This window comes from Malus sylvestris, chromosome 7 (assembly GCF_916048215.2).
Source record: "Malus sylvestris chromosome 7, drMalSylv7.2, whole genome shotgun sequence".
Taxonomy (NCBI): domain Eukaryota; kingdom Viridiplantae; phylum Streptophyta; class Magnoliopsida; order Rosales; family Rosaceae; genus Malus; species Malus sylvestris.
In genome coordinates this window covers 4,997,109-5,020,125 of record NC_062266.1, presented here as the reverse complement: position 1 = coordinate 5,020,125, position 23,017 = coordinate 4,997,109, and the positions used below count along the sequence as shown (strand labels likewise).

General features: G+C 37.6%; 1 protein-coding gene and 1 pseudogene across 6 annotated transcripts; one reads left to right on the top strand and one right to left on the bottom strand.

Moving 5' to 3' along the window:
* Positions 1-2,260: 2,260 nt before the first annotated feature.
* LOC126629872 (ABSCISIC ACID-INSENSITIVE 5-like protein 2) lies at positions 2,261-7,735 on the top strand. Of its 6 annotated transcripts, none has more exons than XM_050300019.1 (4): positions 2,261-2,495; positions 3,672-4,475; positions 4,562-4,633; positions 7,518-7,735. In XM_050300019.1, the coding sequence occupies exons 2-4, from the start codon at positions 3,675-3,677 to the stop codon at positions 7,596-7,598; spliced, it is 954 nt and encodes a 317-aa protein (XP_050155976.1). In that variant the 5' UTR covers positions 2,261-2,495; positions 3,672-3,674; the 3' UTR covers positions 7,599-7,735. The 6 variants fall into 6 exon arrangements, with proteins under 6 accessions (XP_050155976.1, XP_050155975.1, XP_050155974.1 ...); XM_050300018.1 differs by having other exon boundaries at positions 3,651-4,475; XM_050300017.1 differs by having other exon boundaries at positions 3,548-4,475.
* Positions 7,736-8,966: 1,231 nt separating this feature from the next.
* Positions 8,967-21,103, bottom strand: LOC126627871 (protein argonaute 4A-like; annotated as a pseudogene).
* Between the last annotated feature and the right edge of the window lie 1,914 nt (positions 21,104-23,017).

Below are 23,017 nucleotides of genomic sequence, written 5' to 3'. Positions count from 1 at the left end.
AAACTCCACCGGAATTGGCTGGAATCGGCGTTGGAACATGGGAGGTCGCGGGGGTCAATTAGGTCGCGAATTGGGTTTGGGTTTGGGTTTTTGGGCTTTTGGGTCAGTTTCCTCAAATGGAAACTTCCTAATTTGGCTGACTAATTATAGAGACTTACTACTAATAGTAAGTCCACATGTCTAAAAGGTCTCACTACTTCTTAGGCTCGTAACTTCTTCGTTCTAACTCGGAATTAAGATCCGTTTGTGCCCGCGCGTTCGTATCGTTGAGTACTTCGAGAATATGGTAAAATAACAGCTGGTCGAGTACTTCACGAATTGACGGTCAATGAAGGTCAACAATCTCGTCTCAAGGGCATTTTCGTCCATTCACTCTTTTAAAATTAATAAAATCATAAAAGTAGGAACGGGTCATCACATTTAGCTTATCTTAAAAAAAAGTGACTTCTAGACAGTAGCTTTTAAAAGCCGCATGTAGATTGCTTTTGAAAACTATTTTCATAAAAAAAACAAAACTCACCTTTAATACTTTTAATACCTATTTAGTTTTAGAAAATGACATTGCTTATCCTTGTACACATGCTTTTCTCCCTTGAGGAACAAGGTGACTGCACCAGTTAACACTGCAACCACCACCCTTACGCCACCACCACCACCTTTGTTGCCGACATCATCATCACCATAATTCCTACCAATGCCACCATCACCTCAATTGTCACCACATCTAACCGCTACCACTGTCATCATTGTCACAAACATTGTCCCTACCATCATAGCTATCTTTACACGTTCAACGTCAACACCCCACTATTGACACCACCACCATAACACCGTCATTAACATTGCCATCACTAACACCACCATCCAACGTTGTTATCCATGCTACCTATATACCTCTACAACCACCAACATTACATCACCGTCGTTTCCACTACTATTACCACAACCATCGCTACTGTATATATATGTACGTATAAATGAATAAATAGAATTAAAAATGTCTTGAAAACGCAAAACTTACAAATGAGAACTTTAACGAAAAGGTCATGGTACTGTTCACGTTACCGAAAATTCACATTTTTACACTAAAAAGTCAATCCTGGTACTATTCACTTTATCCTTTATTTTATTTTTATAGTTAAAACTCAAAAATTTCAAACTATTTTTATTAATTTTTCTCTTACAAATAGGCAGCAGGAGCATGGAGTGCCACGCGGCCGTTATCTGTTGCATTTGAGTTTTTAATTGGGAACTTTAACGAAAAGCACCTGGTACTGTTCACTTTAACGAAAAACCACATTTTTACACTAAAAAGTCAATCATGGTACTATTCATTTTACCCTTTATTTTGTCCTTATCATTAAAACTCAAAGTTTTCAAGCCCTTTTCATTAGTTTTCCTTTTTTAATTTGATTTTGTGCCTACAAGGCATATCCCACTTCCACAGCGTTTTAATCACTTTTGGACAAAACTCTCGTTCATTGAGTTCACTCCATTCACACCTGCTCCCCTGCTTGCCTTCCCACGCTTATTTCTGTGGGACGACCGTTCCAGCCAATACAAGTAAATCTCCTTTTTGGTAATTTTGGGGTCGAATATTTGACTTTCTATTTTGTTCAAACTAAAAAATTACAATCATTATCAAAACCAGTAAACAACTTTAAAATTTTAATTGATCCGAACCATATGACTAAAACATAATGCTCGGTTACGTGACATCAAACATAACACTCGGTTATGTGACTTCTAACCTAACGTTTGGTTATGTGACATCTGATATAACGCTCGGTTATGTGATGTCTGACATAACTCTCGTTATGTAAAATAAGACATAGCACTCATTGTATGAAAAAATGTAGTGATTTTGCACTCTCTTAGTTCTTTTAGACACAAGTTAAATAAATCAAAGAAAACTAAAAATAAGAATAAATTGAATAAGTTTCATCAGACAATCATAGTCAAACCTTATCAGATAACTTTTATAGACGGTGACATTTATTTGGTCACCTAGTGACTAATAATCCATGATTACCTAATATCTATAGTTGAATTTGACATCAAATTTAAAATTAAAACATTAAAAACACGATTTAATCTACACATTTAAAATCGAATCTAAGAGCAAGTGAGAATGTACATGAACATTTAAGGGGACCAAGCAAATTTGAAAGACCATATTGAAGCCATGAGGGCGCAAGTAGAGGACCCTAGCAAGGAAAAAAAAGCACTAAATTTTATAAAAATGAATTTGGGAATTTTTGGTTTCTGCAGAAAGCCAGAAACCTCTCTCTCTCTCTCTCTCTCTCTCAACTGCGCTTTTTGAGTTTTGTTTGTGTTTCTGCAAATTGGATACATTAAACAAATAGATACAGTTGGTATGTGTGAGTGCTACTGCTGATAATTCCAACCTCAACACTCAAACAAACAGCAATCTCTTCAACCCAAAACTCTCCCTGCGATTCAGATCGGACTCTCTCCCTCTCTCTCTCTCTAAAGTGAGTGCTCTCTCTCTCTCTCTCTCTCTCTCTCTCTCTCTATATATATATATATGTGTATCCGATGCTCTTTATTCAGGCAGACCTCTCAGTCAGTCATTCTTCTTCTTGTAAAAAATTGAATTTGTTGGAACTTTTGTTTTTTTCCTGAGGATAAACATTCGTGCATTTGGGAATGAAGTTGGGTCAGTGATTTTTTTCTTCGTTTAATTAATTTTTTTTATTTAAGAACACACTGATTTCTGTTGCATGCAAATCGAATTTCTCGGATTTGGGGTTTTCTGTGGTGAGGTGATGTGAGATTTTGTTCCTTTTTGGAGGAATAAGGTAATTTCATTTTTCATTTTTCATAGTGTTGCTCATTGATTTTCTGGGAAAATTGGATTTTTGGGGTTTTTCTTTGTGAGATTTTGATGGTGGGTTTAGGGTTTGAAGGCATTGGGTCAAATGGAGGCTCTTCAACTCCTTCAATCACTTGCATGCAAGAGTTCACCGCTTTTTCTGGCAAATCCTTTTGTTAGTTTAGACCCTTAATTTTTACCTTTTTTGCTTTTAAATATCTTTATGTGCTTGATTAGATTTGGGTTTCAATCACTTAGACCCTGGTTTATTAGAATTCTTTTTTCTCTATATAGAGGTTCATGATTTTAAGTTGAATTTGCAAGTTGGTAATCTTTTGGTTTTTGTTTATATTTCGAATAAATTGGACTGCTCTTAATTCTTATCCATTTAAGGGAGAAAGCTGTAATTTTATGGGCATTAATCTAGCTTTTTTTTTTCTTCTTTTTTTTCTCTTCATTTTTTCCGTCTTGTTAATGTCAGCTTATGGCTCTACTGATTGCATGCCTCCATGTTTTATTCCATGGAACTGATGAAATCATTCTAACCGTCATTCAACTTTGTATTCATTTGCAAATCATGTTGATATGTACTCACCGTCGTTGTCATTCTTCGTCTAGTTACCTGGTATTTTGACCATGATCTTGTTAAATACTAGAAAATTCAGAGTCTGAACCGTCGATGTTTTTTTGATATAGGTTTCTGATATTCAGGTTGATTGAAGATTGCGTCTTGTGGGTTTAAGGCTGAACTATGTTATCGTTTTGTATATTTGAAAATTTAGACTTTCAGTGTAACTGACAATTTCTTATTAAGAATTGGTGAATGGGGATACAGACAATGGGATCTCAAGGTGGGGCTGATGGTAATTGCAAACAGCCACAGTTTCAGCCTTTGGGACGGCAAAACTCAATGTACAGTCTCACATTGGATGAGGTACAGAATCAGTTAGGTGACTTGGGGAAGCCACTCAGCAGCATGAACCTTGATGAGCTTCTAAAAAATGTATGGAGTGTGGAAGCAAATCAGACCATGGGCATAGATATTGAAGGCACGACACTGGTCAATCAAGCTCAACTGCAGCGTCAGGCAAGCCTGTCATTAACTAGTGCATTGAGCAAGAAGACAGTCGATGAGGTTTGGAGAGATATTCAACAAAGCAAAGATGAAGAAGAAAAGAAATCTCAAGAACGACAACGGACTTTGGGAGAGATGACTTTGGAGGATTTCTTGGTCAAAGCCGGAGTTGTTGCTGAAGCTGAAGCATCTTCGGACAAACAATGTGCTGGTCCTCTTGTTGGGGTTGATGCGAATGTGGCAGCACAGTTTCCACAAGGTCAGTGGATGCAGTACTCACAACCACAATATCAGCATCCACAACAAAGTATGATGGGGGTATACATGCCAAGCCAACCTATACCACCGCCAATGCACGTAGGGGCTGGAGCTATGATGGAAGTCCCGTATCCTGACAACCAAGTTCCATTGCCTTCACCCTTAATGGGTGCTCTATCAGATACGCCGACACCTGGGAGGAAAAGGGGCAACCCTGAGGACATTGTTGAGAAGACTGTTGAGCGAAGGCAAAAGAGAATGATAAAGAACCGGGAATCTGCTGCGCGTTCGCGAGCAAGGAAGCAGGTCAATATTTCCTATCTTTTGGTTTATTAGTCCACCACAAGGTTTTCTTTTTGCAATTTTAGCTGAATTTTGTAAACTGTTAACAGGCATATACAAATGAACTGGAGAACAAAGTTTCACGTCTGGAGGAGGAAAATGAAAGGCTAAGGAAACAGAAGGTCAGGTTTCTTTTTGTCTGTTGTATATTTGTATTTGCATCATTTGATTTCTTTAATACATCTTGAATTGTTGACTGATGATTGTAGCTTGCTTCAGTATAACTGCAATTAGTAAAACATTTTATTTCCTTGTTAGAAAAGAGATAATCTAAGTTGGCTTCTTTTCTTTCATTTGGTAGTAGGAAGTTGTTTGTTTTGCATCAGATTTAATTATTCAGATACAAGCCTGCAGGTAATTGAGACGAACGCACACAGACACCGCTAACATAAATTCATGGTTGCAATGGATGATTTTTATGTTTCTTGATTTTGGATATTGGCATACTGCTGAAATCAGATTAATCTGATGCAGAGTCATTGATTGTAGAGAAATAGTGATGTAGGAATTAGGATAGGTTTGAAAACCATTGTATAAAAGGTTTAACTGGTAATTTAGTAGCTAGAGTTTGATAATATTACAGATTGGTAGCTGCATGATTGAAAAACATGATTCTTTTTTCCTTAAGAAAATTCTATAGAAGGAATGAAGAATGCTAAGGGGCATTATCCAATATACAACAAATTAGAAACATAAGAAGCAAAAAGAAAAACTCATGGAAGAACCAGGAATACTGTATTTTTCAGTTTTATGAACCTAGTAAATACCAGAAAAACTCATTCTGGCCGGTACCAGTATTTGGCCTGTACTACGGACTAGTACAAATGATAAAATGCAAAACAGTTTGGTACGCCAAATGTAATGGACAAGCATGGTGTCCACACAGGTTGCCATATAAACCACTGTTTATGGGTCATGATAGCTGATACATTACAGTTTGGTGATGATGGGTTGCGCATTTTTTTTTGTTCTATTATACAACCTTAAAGGTGCTGGGGGCTCATCCCTTTTCACCCCCTCTTTTACTTGTGGCCATTAGTTAGCTAACTGATTCCAAAGTGTTTGATACAAATGTCTAACCAGGAAAAGCCATCTACTAATTACTTTAAACATTTCAAAGATATTGGAGTCATCACACACTTGTTTATTGCATGTTTTAAGGCTAGTAATTGGAATAACCAATACAATTTTCTATCACGTTTGTTTGTAGATGATGTGGTTGTCTGAATGAAGATGATTTTTCTTAAATAGTGTTAAATCTTATGGGTGATACCTCTTCTTAAGGCAGTTATTTTGTGCATGAGTAGGATTTTCCTGAAGGATTTTCATGAGCATTTTAAAGGATTATCGCTCAAGGATAGGTATGAACAGCTTTACAAGTGGCATTACTGAGGAGATAGTTTTGAATGTCTAGATGAAGTTTTACCTGTGCTTAGATATATCAGACTCTCTGTCTGGATGGCTTCCGTATATGGCTATTTTCCTCATACATTAGAGTTTGTTTACAGAAAGAAATTCTATAGGTATGCTACAATGCATACTATACCGACCTACTATTATGTAAACTCCAAAACCTCCGTTCACCCTCTGAACATCATCTTTTTTTACAGGAAAACAAAAACTAAACTGCTTCTGCTGCCGGCTCTGGTATCGGCGTGCCTTCCTGCAACGGCAGGGGAGCCGGCAGGGAAGACTCTTCTTTTCATTTTTTTAAAGTTTTTTTTCGTTTTTGCTCTCTTAAGCTTTTACAAATTGTAAAGATAGGAAGTTTCGGGAAAATAAGGTGCGTGGGTAAATGCTGAGTAAATTGTTGGGTACCCCTATTGAATTTTCCGTGATGTTATGACTTATTATCAATGTTTTTACTCTACATGCTTTCAAGACTTGTGATCCAGAGTTAGTAGTTTAGAGTTTTAGCGTTGTAAGTTTAGGTAGTAGTTTGTGTAGTAGCCGATGAATGTTCTTACTACTAGTTCCACCTTGAATATTGGGATTGTTTCCTGCTCCCTCAATGCTTTTGTTGACAAGCAGATACTCCTAGTTGCTAATGAATGTTCAAGTTCAAGGACAAAGTTCGACATGGCATGATTTTTCGGAAAGTGGTGATAGATTGTGGATGAGGTGTAGAATTGTGTGTGGGTTTATTTTTCTACTTTGCTTTAGGTTTGGGGAATGGGTCTGAGCATTTAGCATAATAATATCTCTAGTGATATCCCTATGAGGAGCACTTGGTTCTTTGAAAGTTTGGCCATAAAAAAGATTTCATGTCCAAGTATTATGGTGAAAGTGCAAGATTGCAAGGATTGATATGCCACCAATTTTTAAGTTGTAAATATGACTGGATTACCCACATGTTAGGGCCTTGCTGTTCCAGTTGTTAGTGATGCAACCCATTCCGACACGTGTTAACTCAAATTACCTCCTAGAAATTACTATAGAAGAGAGAGTGGAGAAACTTTAACTTCATTGAGGACTCAAAATGGGCAGCAATGGTGCAAACAGAATTGTACCTTAAAATGATAGTTGGGAAGCCAAATGCTACATTTGTTGGACTTCTCGCTTGTGTTTGAAGTGGACTTCTTGTCCACTGCCATTTTACTTAATAAAATGTTCGTTTCCCCCCGCATATGTAATTAAAAGAATGCTGCTTAAGATGTCCCAGTTTTTAATTTTCATCTGTAGTTTGGACTAGTGTTGTTTTGGAGGATCTACCTCCTCCTTTTGTTATCTACACTTTGCATTCAACTTGCTTTCCATTTTTCCAAGCTGGTAGAAAACTTGTTGCCTAGTTTGTTCTTGACTTTGCACGACGTTGAGATAACGCCATGATTAAACGATCATTTTCTATATCATTTCTCTTTCTCCATTACTCAAATATAATTGAAAATAAAGAAATTTCGCAGACCAGGCTTGAGAATTTTCTGAATTTTAAATTAGCAACGAAAGAAATTATCGTTTATTTTTATATAATAGATATCTTATTCGTATTGCTTTCTGTCGTTGCAGGAGCTAGAGAAGGTGTTGCCCAGTGCACCGCCTCCGGAGCCAAAGTACCAGCTTCGGAGAACATCATCAGCTCCACTCTGAAATTTGTATCTATATGCACCAGCTGCTTGTGCTTTCCTTTTTTTTCACTTTGTGACATTAGTCTCGTTAGGAATTTTCGTCGAACCATTTTACTCAATTGTCTGTAAGACTTGTCCAGAAAATTTTAGAGTTGTTTTCGAAATTGTTGTGTTCATGGTCTCTCTCTGCCTGCTGCAACCCATGCCGTTTGGAAACCATGTTCTTTGCTGGGGTTCGGATTCGGGTTCTGGTTCTAGTAAACTAACTCGTAGTACAAATATATCTGGTTAGGGTAAGTGATGACTCTTTGACATCAGGGGTTGAGGGTTGGCACGAAGCGCCATTTTCAGGTTTTATTCGGGGTGGTGCTACGTACATTAAATTTATGCGTTAAATGATGTCGCACATTCTACATCATATAAATTTTTATTACAATTATTAATCAAATTCTAACGAACAAATTTGATTGATGCCGCATCATTTGGTGTACCTAGTATTATTCCTTTATTGGAGCTGTATAAATTCTTGTGGAGATGTTAAGATTTGTTCTACATCGGAAAGTTAAGAAACCGTGTTTGGGTTTACAAGGAGTCCGAGTCACCATTCTATTGTCAATTCTTCCCAGAAGATGTTTATGAAGAAGAGAAGGTAGGGCAGAAATAACTCTTGGAAAAATGACCTCTGAAAGCCATAGGGTATCCAATATTTTCAACAGAAAAACATTGGGGTCATCACATTCTTATTTATCTTGGGGAATTCTGGCGCTGCCACACTGCCACCACCAATGGCGGATGCATTGAGGGGCGCCGATGGGGGGGGGTTAGCTGACCCCCTGAACTTCGGTGAACATCCATGGATACCTTGGGTGTTAACCTTCCGAACTTCGGTGAATATCCATAATATTATTTTGGATGCTGCCCTTTTGAAGATTAGAGTTGGCTTCATACATGCCCTCCAATTAACTTCAGGCCTACTAAGACTCGGTGAATGTCCATGAATACCTTGCATACATTAACAGGTGTGCAATATGCCTTTCCAAATGACTTTAGGTCTACCAAGACTCAATGAAATGACGATATGCATGCTATTTTTGGTATAAAAAATCTACGTGTTGCACGCCATTCTTACTGACCCCCTAATATTATTTCTTGGATCCACCACTGCCGCCACCGTCACTTCACGGAGTCTCTGACGTTGCATCTGAGCGGCTACCAATATGGCCGCAGCGTACTGGTTCGACTGTGGTAAAGAGAAAACAGCTAACTGTCAGAAACTTTCACTTGCACATTTTTTCTTCACAAGTGAACGGTTGAGATTTAATTAATTGAGCAAAGCTCGCGTATGGTGCACCAGTCTTCTTAATCAAAGACATATATGACAAGTATCAGAGGGACAAATTCTGAATGTTTGTCTGGAAATTTACGAAAGTAAAGAACGTCAAACATAAATGGCACAAGTAGTTTCCGAAATAGTATCTGAACATAAATATCACACAAGTTCATTTGCTACTGTAAGGCCAAAATATCTTCAACAAAAGAACATGTAGTTCTTGACATCTTCATGCAGCTTTGGTAATTCAGGCACCGCCACACCACCAGCTACTGTAACACTACCACCTCGGCTTGAGGAAGTCTCCGACATTTCATCGAAGTCAATGAACTGCGACATCTGGGCGGCTGCCAGATGAGCATAGCGTATCGGAGCAACTGTAGTAAAGAGAAAACAGCAACCACCAACAACTTCATCATACACCAAGCAGAAAAAAAGTAGGGAAAAATAACCGGAAGAGAATATATTACCTACTGATATGGCTGTGGTACTCCTTTGGAACCTGTATATAAATTATAGCAGGGTTTCAGGTCTGAAGCAAACTCATACTTCGGAAAACATAACCAGAACCTATTTTTCCCGACTTCAAAGATTTTTTACGCAAAACGAGAATATGAGTATACTTACACATACGATAAAGAGTGAACAAGTTCTTGCAAGTCATCTGCTGAATAGCCAAGTTGATCAAGTAGAACATGATAATGAGTAGGTCGTGTAGTCCCCTACATCAACAATCCAAAGTCGACTGAATGTTTTCTCTTCAACGTAGCTCAATCAGATAGTTATACGGAGTAAAACAATCCAAAACGCAGAACAATGTCGAGTAGACAAGCAATAATATGTGCTGGTTACAGTAGATAAACATAATCCAGTAAACAAATTATTAGACATAAGTTAAAATTTCTCGATTCCATTAAATTAGCAGATAAAAATCGTTCTGGGGACGACCAACTTGCATCGCAGGAAATACATTCTCTAGTTTATCTGCTGAGGTATATTATCTTCAATAAGAAGAGCAACGGGTTCTTAAGAATACTCACAATCATCCCAGCATGAGCACACAGGTAGAAATCATTGTTAGTTGGATGGCAAACCGTTCTGTCAATGATAGTCCCTGCATTCAAGTTATGAAAGGAAACTTCTGATTATGGGACAATTACTGAAAGTGCATTTCCTTCTGGTTTTCTGTTCAAAAATTCATGCAGCGATGGGAAAATGACTAACCCAGTGGAACATTATGAGGAGAACCGGTCTGGAAGAATTTTGTATGGTGATTCTTTTGTGCTACAATTACCATGAACTTTGGAGACCACCCCTCATCAAGAAACTTGCAGGCCTGAAATACATATATATAGATATAACAAAATTTAGATATGAACATCTTCTATTTCCAGGAAAGAATTAGAAAGAAAATTTAAATTGACCAAGAGAGACCTGAATGATCTGGCTCATTTCATCATTCAAGACTTGGTCGAACTGTGATTCGCTCGTTCCATCCCTAAGCAAAAGAAAACCAAAACAAGTTCAGCAGGAATTGTACATGACCTTTGTGAAACTATTCAATGAATGATTCAACATTGTTAGACAAATATGAACCAGAGCTAATTTGAAGATTCATTTAAATGGGAATGGGATGTCATCAACACCGATCGCTTGAGATGCTAACCTTTCAAGATATGATACTAATAAAAATTGGATATAAGGATGAAACGCATAACAACTCTTACACTTAATCACAGAGAACATTAACAAAATTTTATTTTATTTCTCTACTCATTGTTGTAGGACATTGCCTAAACAGGCAAAGAACAATACCACAGAGAGCCTGCAGTTGTAGATCTGTGATTATATATGTCAGAATAATTGTTGTAAAATGTCAATACAACGATACTACTATACCTCAAGAAAATTTTCTAGCTTTTTATTTAAAGTACAAAAAAGGACTCGCAATAGTTCGCTGGTGACGATCAAGGGCATAATCAAAATGAATTTTATAACTCCCTACATATGTGGCATAACTCTTATGAATAATACTACACCTGAAAATTATTATCTGAGCCGGCTTACAGCTGTTTGATGAACGATAAAAGTCTAGTAGCAGTTCCCTGAAAAGAGCACATATGTTACAGAATTGAATGAAACAAGTACACCAGAAGTAAGTTTTAAATAATCAGATAACAGATAACTGGATGCAAAAATATTAAAGTGGCGAGGTCAATGTAAGTGGTGGGAGAGGCCAACCTGATTATGCCCTCATCATCTTTTTCTGACACAGGCTTGAACAGAGAAGCAATCATTTCTACTTTCGGTGATTGAGTACGAACTGAGGCGCGATAATGAGAAATTGAGGGCCATTTCCTCGAACCAACCACCTACAAACCTCCAACTTACAATATGTAAAGAGGTATGCATCAACAAATGCACATGACATGATACAGCAGCAAACTTCCCGGGTGACATGATTGAAAAAAAAAAAAAAATCAGTTTAGAGGTTGAAATGGTTACCGCTGCAATAGAAGGAACATCTGACCGCCCAGGTGAGCCATGGGACACATCCATACCCAAAATCATAGTAGGAGACCTGGAAGCCATAGGTATAGAACGAGAATACTCCGCTGTTAGATAGGTGTTCATTCCACCAAGCTGCATATGCGACATTAAGACAATAAGATTAAGGCATGACTAATAACTAAAACCAAACCATAGACGAGATGACAAGAGCCAATTTCCACAAATACCTTAGCATTGATTTTGAGGAGCACATTTGTGATATACTGATCATTCATCCTTTTACCCTTACAGATAATGCACTGTGTTATAACCCCGACCTCGGAGAGACATTTCCTTTTCCATGGACCTTAAGTGTAAGGAATTGTTAGTACAGAATATATACTCCCAAACTAAAATGTGAAAACAATAAATAGATGAAAAAAAAAATTGTGATCTGATTGTGACCATATATGTTATTCCTCTCAGGAAGAATACACAGCAGAAGCTTTGGTATTTCTTTCTTAATTCTCAATCCTCTTTCTTCAAACACCTTGTCCACTCGGACCGCAGCTGGCTCGCGCTTATGCTGATTTTTCTCTTGAAATACATGACTTGGAGGATGTATGGCCTACCGAAAAACAACAAAAAATGTTTAGAACAAAGAATTAAGGGATCAGATGTACAGCCTGGAGTAGATCTCATAATATAATTCAGAGGAAAGGGAAAATCTCACAATTCCTCTCATATCTCCACACTTCAACATAGTTTTGATCAGGAAATCAATGTCACGGAAATCAGAGAAGTTGACAATTGCCCACGTCTCAATTTTTACCGGTTCCACAAAACTCTACATGCAGGTAAGCAAGCTAAATTCAGTACAAGAAATTCAGAATTTGAAAGTGGTGAAACAAGAAAGCACAAGAAAAGAAGAGCACCATATTGCTGAAATTCCAGCGCCCATTCCGGGGGAAAAAACTCATTCCCATTGCCCACTTTTAACTGCAACAAAAGAGAGATGATAAAAGGGACATACATCAATAAAATAATAGTAGAGACATGAAAAGAAAGGATCCAAAATTTTTACCCTTGGGGCTGACAGCACACGGCCTTCAACCTGCATAAATTCAGGACTGATTGATATTCCAGAAGATTGAAGCATCCGGTCAGCATTGTAGTTACTACTTCTCAGCTCCTGCAAGAATATAACATATGAGACGAAAGAAAGTGTTAGATTCAAAATTTCAAAGTTTAAACTATAACACATGGAGAGAAATAACTCACACGTTGCAAAACTGAAATCCGCTCCTGGGGCTTCTGCCGGGACTCCCCCACTAGTGTAGACCTTTGCTTAGTGGACAAGGCTTTGGTATAGCGTTGCAATGGAACCAAGGTACAAAGCTATACAGGCAAAGGAGCATGAAAAATAATTCCAATATTAACCATAGTAGTTATCATTTGAAGTTAATGTATCACCTCAAGTGGAAAGAAAGATGGCCGCTTTGCTTTCCCAACATTGATGCATGGAAAATCTGCTGACTCACGTACAGGTATGTGTTTATGGCGAACAAAGTATTCATAAACAGTAACTTCTTCTCCGTCACCATCTTGTCCTTTTCTCTTATTTAGAAAAAACCTTCACATAGAGAAAACATGGTGAAATATTTCAGATAAACAGGTTCATACATACAAGAGGATTCGATGGCATTGGTAATGCACAGAATGTTGGAGTATGTGGCCAAGTGGCCTACTTTTGGCTATAAACAATTCAAAAGAAAAAAGACAACATGATGATGTTTCTTCCTTGTTTTGGGGAAAAGAAAAGCACACTTTGTCTAAAGTTTTTCTTTGGTCCATGTGAGAAGTCACGGGTAGAAGAAAGGGTGAGAAATAAAAGCTCATTTTGTTTTAGAGAAGAGATAGGAGAGAGCTGCAGAGAAAAGGAGTGCAAGCTGCAGAGCATCAGAAAAATATAAAGGGTGCAGCAACCCTTCGTTGAAGAGAAGAAGAAAGTGCTCTTCTTTTTGGTTAGCAATCATCCATCATAATTGTTGTTGTAATAGCTTTAAGCTATATGTATAGAGAATAAATTATACATTATATTTCTTTCTCTATTTGTTTCTGTGGTGTGTGAGAGCTATTGTGTGTATTGGGTTATTTGGGTTATGAGATTGCCAACACTTTGTAAACTCCCATTTGGTTGATAGTGGATTATTGGGTGAGCTCCTACTGCTCCGAGGACGTACTCCAGTTACACTGACTGTTGAGGAACCTCGTTAAAATCTTGGTGTTCTTTAATATTTTGTTCTTGCATTTTCATTTGATAAATTTCCTGTGGGTTAGCTTGAGTTGGTTCCATAAGGTTTGGTGCTGTCCTAGCACAACAATTGGTATCAGAGCATTGGTTGCTCTTGGGTACTGTCTAGTTGCCAAAGATGTCAGACGGGCAAGATGAGAATCCTTTTGGAAGCAGCTCCGGGTTTGCAAGAACTACGGTGCAAAATGCAAAGTTCGAAGTGGAAAAGTTTGATGGCACAAACAACTTCGGGATGTGGCAATGTGAGGTCAAAGATGTGTTAGCTCAACAAGATCTACTTGCTGCTTTGGGAGAGAAGCCGGAAGCTATGTCGAAGCCGGAATGGGAGAAATTAAATTTGTGGGCTTGCTCTTCAATTCGGTTGTGCCTTGCAAAAACTCAGAAATATTTTGTGATGCGGGAGACAGTAGCAAGTGTGTTGTGGCAAAAATTGGAAGATAAGTATATGACGAAGAGTGCAGAGAACCGGCTACACTTGAAGAAAAAGCTCTACCGCTTTCAATACAAAGAAGGTACAAAAATGATTAGACACCTTGATGCTTTTAATAAGTTGATTGCCGACTTGTTAAATTTAGATGAGGATATTAAGGATGAAGATAAGGCCTTAATATTGTTGAATTCCTTGCCGGACTCTTATGAGCATTTTGTTACCACTATTATGCATGGTAAAGAAACTGTGAAATTTGAAGATGTGTCAAATGCCTTGATGAATTATGAAATGAGGCATAGAGATAAAAATCATGATAGTACCTCTGAAGCTTTATTTGTTAGAGGTAGATCATCGGAGAGGAGATCATCTTCTAGTAGAAAAAAATCACAGTCTCGACCTAGAGGAAACTCTAAAGGTAGAAAACCTTTGGAAATGGATGAATGTGCCTTTTGTCATAATAAGGGCCATTGGAAGAAAGATTGTCCTAAGTTGAAGACCAAAGGAAAAGAAAGTTCTGAAGCCAATGTTGCTGAGGTTGAAACAGATCTTTTTGATTTTGCTTTAACCACTTCCTCATCATTTGATTGTGCTACTAAGTGGGTGTTGGATACGGGTTGTACTCATCATATGACTCCTCACAAGGATTGGTTTTCAAGCTTGAAAGAGTTTGATGGTGGCGTTGTGTTCATGGGAGATGACAATCCTTGCACAACAAAAGGGATTGGTACAGTTCGTTTGAAGTTGCATGATGGTATGGTTAAAGAGTTGACAGGTGTTCGGTATGTACAGAATTTGAAGAAAAATCTTATTTCTTTGGGTACTTTGGAATCCAAGGGTTTCAGGTTTCATTCAGATGGACAGACATTGAAAGTTACTTATGGTGCACTTGTTGTGATGAAAGCTCCTAGATGTGGCCATTTGTATTTATTGCAGGGAAGCACTGTGAAAGGTGAAGCATCTGTAGTCTCTGAAAATATGGGCACATCTGATTCAGATACTACTAGATTGTGGCATATGAGATTAGGCCATGCTGGTGAGAAAGCTCTACAAGGGCTTGTGAAACAAGGTCTTCTAAAAGGTGCCACGACTTGTAAGCTTGATTTCTGCGAGCATTGTGTCTTGGGAAAGCAAACTAGAGTGAAGTTTGGTATTGCTGTACATCAAACGAAGGGCATTCTTGATTATGTGCATTCGGATGTTTGGGGTCCTACAAAGACTCCCTCTTTGAGTGGTAGACATTGGTTCGTGACCTTTGTTGATGATTATTCAAGAAGGTCTTGGGTCTACACTATGAAGCACAAGAGTGAGGTGTTAAGCATTTTCTTGGGTTGGAAGAAAATGGTTGAGAACCAGACTGGGAGAAAGATTAAGATTTTGAGATCGGATAATAGTGGTGAATACACATCCGATCCTTTCTTTAAAGTTTGCAAAGAAGAAGGAATTGTGAGACATTTCAGTGTTCGGGGAACTCCACAACAAAATGGAGTTGCAGAAAGATTGAATCGAACCTTGCTTGAGAAGGTTAGATGTATGTTGTCTCAGTCGGGTTTAAGCAAGTCATTTTGGGCAGAAGCAGTTAATTATGCATGTCACATCATCAACCGGTTACCCTCAGCTGCTATTCAGGGTAAGACACCAATGGAGGTATGGACTGGAAAACCTTCTTCTGATTATGACTATATCCGTATTTTTGGTTCACCTGCATATTTTCATGTGACTGAAAATAAACTTGATCCTAGAGCCAAAAAGGCTATCTTTCTTGGTTTTAGTAGTGGTGTCAAAGGTTACAGGTTGTGGTGCCCAGAGATGAAAAAACTTGTAATCAGCAGAGATGTGACATTTGATGAAGAAAGTATGTTCAAAGACTCTGAGAAGAATGTGAAAGATGTCCAACAGGTGGAGCTTGAGAAAGTTGCCTCTAGTACTTCAAATCCTATTTCCGCTGATGTCGATGCCACTACAAGTGAAGAAGTTGGAGACCATGAGGATGTTGAAGAAGTTGAACTTGAAGATTCTATTCAAGTTGAAGAGGAAGTTTCACCTCAAGAGTCTATTGCCAAGAACAGAGGAAATAGACAAATTACCAAGCCAGGTCGGTATAGTGACTATGTTGCTTTTGCTCTTCCTATTATCACTGAAGAGATTCCATCCAATTTTGAGGAAGCTATTGAGAGTGAGGAGAAGAAGAGGTGGTGCAATGCCATGGGTGATGAAATGAATTCTCTCTTGAAGAACAAGACTTGGGAGTTAGCTAAATTGCCTAAGGGCAAGAAAGCTATCAGTTGCAAATGGGTGTATGCCAAGAAGGAAGATGCTGATGAGAAAAGCAATGTGAGATTCAAAGCAAGATTAGTTGCTAAAGGGTATGCACAAAAGGAGGGCATTGACTACAATGAAATATTTTCTCCGGTTGTGAAACACTCCTCAATTCGTATTATGTTAGCTCTTGTTGCACAATATGATCTTGAGCTTGTGCAACTTGATGTGAAGACGGCTTTCCTACATGGTGATTTGAATGAAGAGATTTATATGTGTCAACCGGATGGGTATATAGTGAAAGGGAAGGAGAATTTGTTTTGCAAATTGAAGAAATCACTTTATGGCTTGAAGCAATCTCCAAGGCAATGGTATTTGAGGTTTGATAAATTTATGAGAGGCCAAAATTATTCTAGAAGTCAATATGATCATTGTGTGTACTTCAAGAAGTGGCAAGATGAGTCTTTCATTTATTTGTTGATATATGTTGATGATATGTTGATTGCCTCAAAGAATGTTGAAGAGATTGAAAAATTGAAGAAGCAAATGAAGAATGAGTTTGAGATGAAGAATCTTGGTGAAGCGAAGAAGATCCTTGGCATGGAGATCACTAGAGATAGAGAGAAGGGTTTGGTCAGTTTGAATCAAAGACAATACCTTGAGAAGTTGATTCGGAAGTTTGGAGTTCATGATTCAACCAAACCGGTTAGTACCCCTTTGGCTCCTCATTTTAAATTGAGTTCTCTACAATGTCCTAAAAATGATAAAGAGAAGCTGCAAATGAAAAATATACCATATGCAAATTTGGTTGGTAGTTTGATGTATGCAATGGTATGCTCTAGACCGGATATTGCTCATGCAGTTGGCATGGTGAGTCGATATATGCATAATCCAGGTAAAGAGCACTGACAAGCAGCTAAGTGGATATTGAGATATCTCCATGGTACTCGAGATGTTGGTTTATGCTTTGAGAGAGATGACTCTGGTATTGGTCATTTTGCAGTTGGTTATGTTGATTCAGATTATGCAGGTGATCTGGATGGAAGGAAGTCTACTACAGACTATGTGTTTACTATGGCTAAAGGACCAGTTTGTTGGAGGTCCATTTTGCAGTCGTCTGTTGCCTTGTCTACTACAGAGGCTGAATATATGGCAGTTGCTGAAGCTATAAAGGAGGCCATTTGGATACATGGGCTGATTAGAGATTTGGGGGTTGATCAGAAGCAGGTGGAGGTACATTGTGATAGTCAGAGTGCCATTTATTTGGCTAAGTATCAGGTTCATCATGCGAGGACCAAGCACATAGATGTGCGTTATCACTTTGTTCGTGAAATTGTTGGTGAAGGGGAAATCATTCTCCAGAAGATTCCAACTAAAGACAACCCCGCTGATATGTTGACTAAGGTTGTTGGTGTCGCCAAGTTTGTTCATTGCTTGAACTTGGCTCACATTTTGCCTATATAAAGAAGGCGTTGAGCAGTAGGAGTTTTTTAGAGCATTTGGCTCGGCATGAGTTGTTCTCTTGCTAGTGTTTGAGAGTGATGTTGTGTGTTTTTGTGTTGGTTGGCTTATCACGGTGATTTCGGAACTTGGCCAAGGTGGAGATTGTTGGAGTATGTGGCCAAGTGGCCAACTCTTGGCTATAAACAATTCAAAAGAAAAAAAGACAACATGATGATGTTTCTTCCTTGTTTTGGGGAAAAGAAAAGCACGCTTTGTCTAAACTTTTTCTTTGGTCCATGTGAGAAGTCACGGGTAGAAGAAAGGGTGAGAAATAAAAGCTCATTTTGTTTTAGAGAAGAGATAGGAGAGAGCTGCAAGCTGCAGAGCATCAGAAAAATATAAAGGGTGCAGTAACCCTTCGTTGAAGAGAAGAAGAAAGTGCTCTTCTTTTTTGTTAGCAATCATCCATCATAATTGTTGTTGTAATAACTTTAAGCTATATGTATAGAGAAGAAATTATACATTATATTTCTTTCTCTATTTGTTTCTGTGGTGTGTGAGAGCTATTGGGTGTATTGGGTTATTTGGGTTGTGAGATTGCCAACACTTTGTAAACTCCCATTTGGTTGATAGTGGATTATTGGGTGAGCTCCTACTGCTCCGAGGACGTACTCCAGTTACACTGACTGTTGAGGAACCTCGTTAAAATCTTGGTGTTCTTTAATATTTTGTTCTTGCATTTTCATTTGATAAATTTCCTGTGGGTTAGCTTGAGTTGGTTCCATAAGGTTTGGTGCTGTCCTAGCACAACACAGAAAGAACTTACGTCTGCTCTTTGCAGGAATCGTCACTCAATCCAGTGATTTTGTACTCCATACCAGAGGATTCGATCCTGATCCGTAGATTTTTGAGCGTCCTTTTAGCCTATGATCAAATAAAGAAGCTCAGAGCCTAAGACTCATGAATGAAGTCATATCAATGCAATGCCAATACTGTATGAAATCACTTTTAAGTACCTTGATCCAATCAATATGGCGAAGGTGATTAACTTTTTGGTTCTCCAAGAGGAAGTGCAAAACGGGACCTGGTTTTATGATCACTGTAGTGGATACATCTGCATTCAGGCAGGGATAGTGATTAATGTGGCAGTAAAATGACAGAAAACAAATGAAAGCTTAGAAATTTACCCATGTTCAGGGAAAGACCCGCTTGGGTAGCTCGGAAACTTGAATGGAAGCCCGAGCAGCCTGACAAGCCTTCTCCCAAGTCTGGATTCCTTGGATTGTTACGGAAGAAAGACTGTCGGACAAGGAGACAACCCCTGGACAGAAACAGTGTATGATGAACCAACAAGGGAAGACTGATCGAGGGAAAGATACAACATTCAACTACTTACTGCTTTACTGCATGCTGCCTTAGAATGATGTCCAGAACTCTAACTGCTTCCTGAAACTCCTTTGAATCCTGACCTCGTGATCCATTTACGATCGCTTGCATTGGGATTTTAGCAGCATAATTTATCAGCACCTTTATTGTTTTGGATTGAAATGAATGCTTAAGTCTCTTCCTATCGCTTCCACTCTCAGCTGGGTCGTAACTACTACTACCTCCAACATTCCCAATTCGCCTAGTGTGTGAAAAATAGCCACTGAGCCAATGATCTCAAGAGAAAATGAGAGCAAGATAAATTCAACATGATCATCCACAAATAAGTACCTGCTTGACGAGATGTTGTCCAATACTACCACAAAGTCGAGTCTTTTATGAGGGAGAGAGCCAACAGTAAACAAGTTCTTCTGTCCATCATAAGCAAATTCTTTTCGTCCTAGATCCCTGTCATATGTCTCTTTAACTTTTTCAACAACTTTGCGTCCAATAGCGTTCGCTGTAACTGGGGTTCCATCCTCATAAAACATGTCAATCTGTACTAACAACATATCTAACATCAATACATTATACAAACATTAAGCTGCAAAATAGATGCTAATTAAGATAGGTAGGGACGAGCAAGTTACACTATAATGGAAAAAGTAGCCATCCGAAATTTTCACTCCCACTTTGAAATGGTTAGTTGTTAGTTGGATGCTTTTTCCTCTAGATCCAAAGCCTGGCCTTGACATGGGAACAAGTTTAGAAGTTGATGGTTTCTTAAACACTTCAACAGATTTTCCTTCTGCCACAGTTGGGACAACTTTTGGAGGAATAATGGCGGGAGGAGGATGAAGCTCAGCTCCTTTGGGATCGGAAGACTCCATTACCTTATACCTGCCAACCCCGCAATTGATAAACAATGTAGGTGTAAACTGCAGGTAACAAAGAGATACATCTCTACCAAATTCAAACTTGAGACAGTTTCTCTTACAAAGGAACAAGATGATGGTTTCAAGGATTTAAATAACAAATAAATTGCAGTTTGGATCACACTCAAACATTCTTCAAACTATAATCTTAATCTGTTAATTTATTGATTTATTGATTGCTAAGAAATGGAAAGTTTTTTTAAATTTTTTTTATTATTTATTATTTATTATTTTATTTTTTTAAAGTCCATTATCTCATCATTTGCTTCCGATCTAAAAGCAAAAAACTTAGAACATTTAGGGGTTGTTTGATAATTATTTCATTCTCAATTTCAGTTTTTTGGATTCACTTTTTTTGAAAACTTGTTTGTTTTCAATGTTCCGAAAAATGAAAAACGAAAAAAATGAAAAAAAATTGAACTGGTTATCAAACAGGCCCTTAATATTTTTCAAGACTGAAAATCTTAATACAAACAAGAAAATAGATAAAGAAAAGAAACAATTCATCTAATACTCAAATGTAAAGCCAGCCAAAGAACATTGCATCACAAAGAAACGGTGGTCAGACAAGAACAAAGAAAAAAAAAAAAAACAAGCTACATATAACAAAAAAACCCAACGAAAGCAAGGGAAAAAACAAACCTTTAAAAATATTGCTCCACCACCGAGCAGATCTGTTGTACAAACTGCAAACACACTTTTAAATAAATAAAAAAAAGAAAAGAAACAGCCTTTAGAAAAAAGATTGCACTTTAATGTTGCACTAAATTAAGAAATAATAGGATGAAGCAAGTAAACTCTGATTATAAAAGCAAAATAAAACTAGTTGTTTCTTTCGGAGAAAAAAGGGAATTTTTTAGTGTAAAATTAAGTATGAAGCAAGTAAACTCTGATTATAAAAGCAAAATAAAACCCACAAATTAGCACAAGTTTGGAAATTTACCCTCTTCTCACTCAGACTCATAAACCAAAAGGTAAAACCCACACACACAAAACTAAGAAAATCACATACAAACCATACAAACCCAGATCTACTTTATTAACTAATGGCTTTTACCAAGATAAACAGAAGTTTAGAGAGAGAGAGAGAGAGAGAGAAAGACCTGTTTGTGACTCTGTGAGTAAGAGAGAGAGAGAGAGAGAGAGAGAAAGACCTGTTTGTGACTCTGTGAGTAAGAGAGAGAGAGAGAGAGAGAGAGAGAGAGAGAGAGAGAGGGTGGTTTCTGTGTGAGCGAGAGAGAGAGAGAGAGAGAGAGGGAGTGGCTTGTGTGAGCGAGAGAGAGAAGGGTGTATTGTGAGAGAGCTGGGTGTGTGTTCCTTGCGCAATAAGGCAAAGAGCATCGAAAAATGCAGGCTACTACAAATGGATATATGTGGGGTTCCGCCCAATTGTCTAGTGCCGCGTGTCTCTGCTTCTCGTTTGCCTTCCCAACGCCAAGCCTCTCTGTTTTCTACTTTCCTTTATTGACCCTGCCTTTTAATTTCCTTTCCGGTTTTGTCATCTTAACGCCGTTTGGGCCTCAGTTAACATTTCCGTTTTGAAATTTACAACCTTTCGCTTTCCTTACTTTTGCCAGGCTCATGCGAAAAAAAAAAATTAAAAATTAATTGGAGGTGTTATGTGAGCCTTCTCATCAATTAACCCAAATAAATTTGCGATTAGACTTCACCTACTTTGCTTATTTTTTTATCCCCTTTATAAGTACTTTTTTTCATGCACATTGAAGGCTAATTTGGGATTATAGTACACAGTCCCATGCAATGAAATTTTGAGATGGCAAGTATACCCCGCATTTTGCAAATTACAATTTTTGTTCCTGTATTATTTTTCTTTGGCAATTATTATATCATATCGAATACCATATACACAGCATTTCTATATAAAAATTTACCATATATTCAAACACTTGTTAAAAGCACTTTTACAAAAATAAGTTTATCGAACAATCAACAACTTTATTTTACAGCTGTTTATTCATACAACACAATAGAAGTAATTTTTTTTAAAAGCACAATAATACTAGTGTGAAACTTAGCTCACTTCTCAATTATTTAGTGTATATACTATCGTTTGTTAAAAAAAAAAAACACCGCAATACCAAACTAGCTTTTACATTAGACGAGTTCGTAAAAAATAAGACAAGTGGATATGCACAAATTCAGTCATTAAATTATGCAACCATTATCTCAAACTTTTCACATGACGTGGGACATACAGAGTTGTGAAATCATTTAGGATCATGTAAACGCATGATTTCTTTCAGAAAAAAATGTAGATGCATGATTTATTTTAAAGGCGGGTACAATTTGGGTTAGTTCAGTTTAAGCACACCATTGAACGACAATGGTTTATAACTGATTAGATCGGCTCAGCAACTGTTGTGTTTGATTTGATTTGGTTATATTTTAACATGCGCTTATTACGAAATTAAAACCAAAGAAATATTTTTAAAGAAACATTAGGAAGAAAATTATAAACATATTAACTGAATAACCATTCATCGTGATGTGATCATGACCCAACTTTTTTTTTTTTGAGTATATCTATATTTTTACACTAAGGAGATGAGGAGTTCAGCTAAACCATACAATGGACAACCTAATTTGGTAACTCAAAAGCCTAAACCTATAAATTCCTAGCTCAAAGTCTTAAAACTTTCAATCTAACAATTTCAAAATTCAAAAAAAAAAAAAAAGATTTTTATCACTTGTCCTTGAAATTAATTCATAACATCAAGATGATCCCTCAAAGCGAAAATTAATCAATGTAACCCTTAAATATGTGTGTGTTGATGTGCTTCTTCTAACAAAATTTAATAGACTTATGGGTCCACATATATGCCGCATCAGCACATCAACAAAAATTTTGACGAAATTG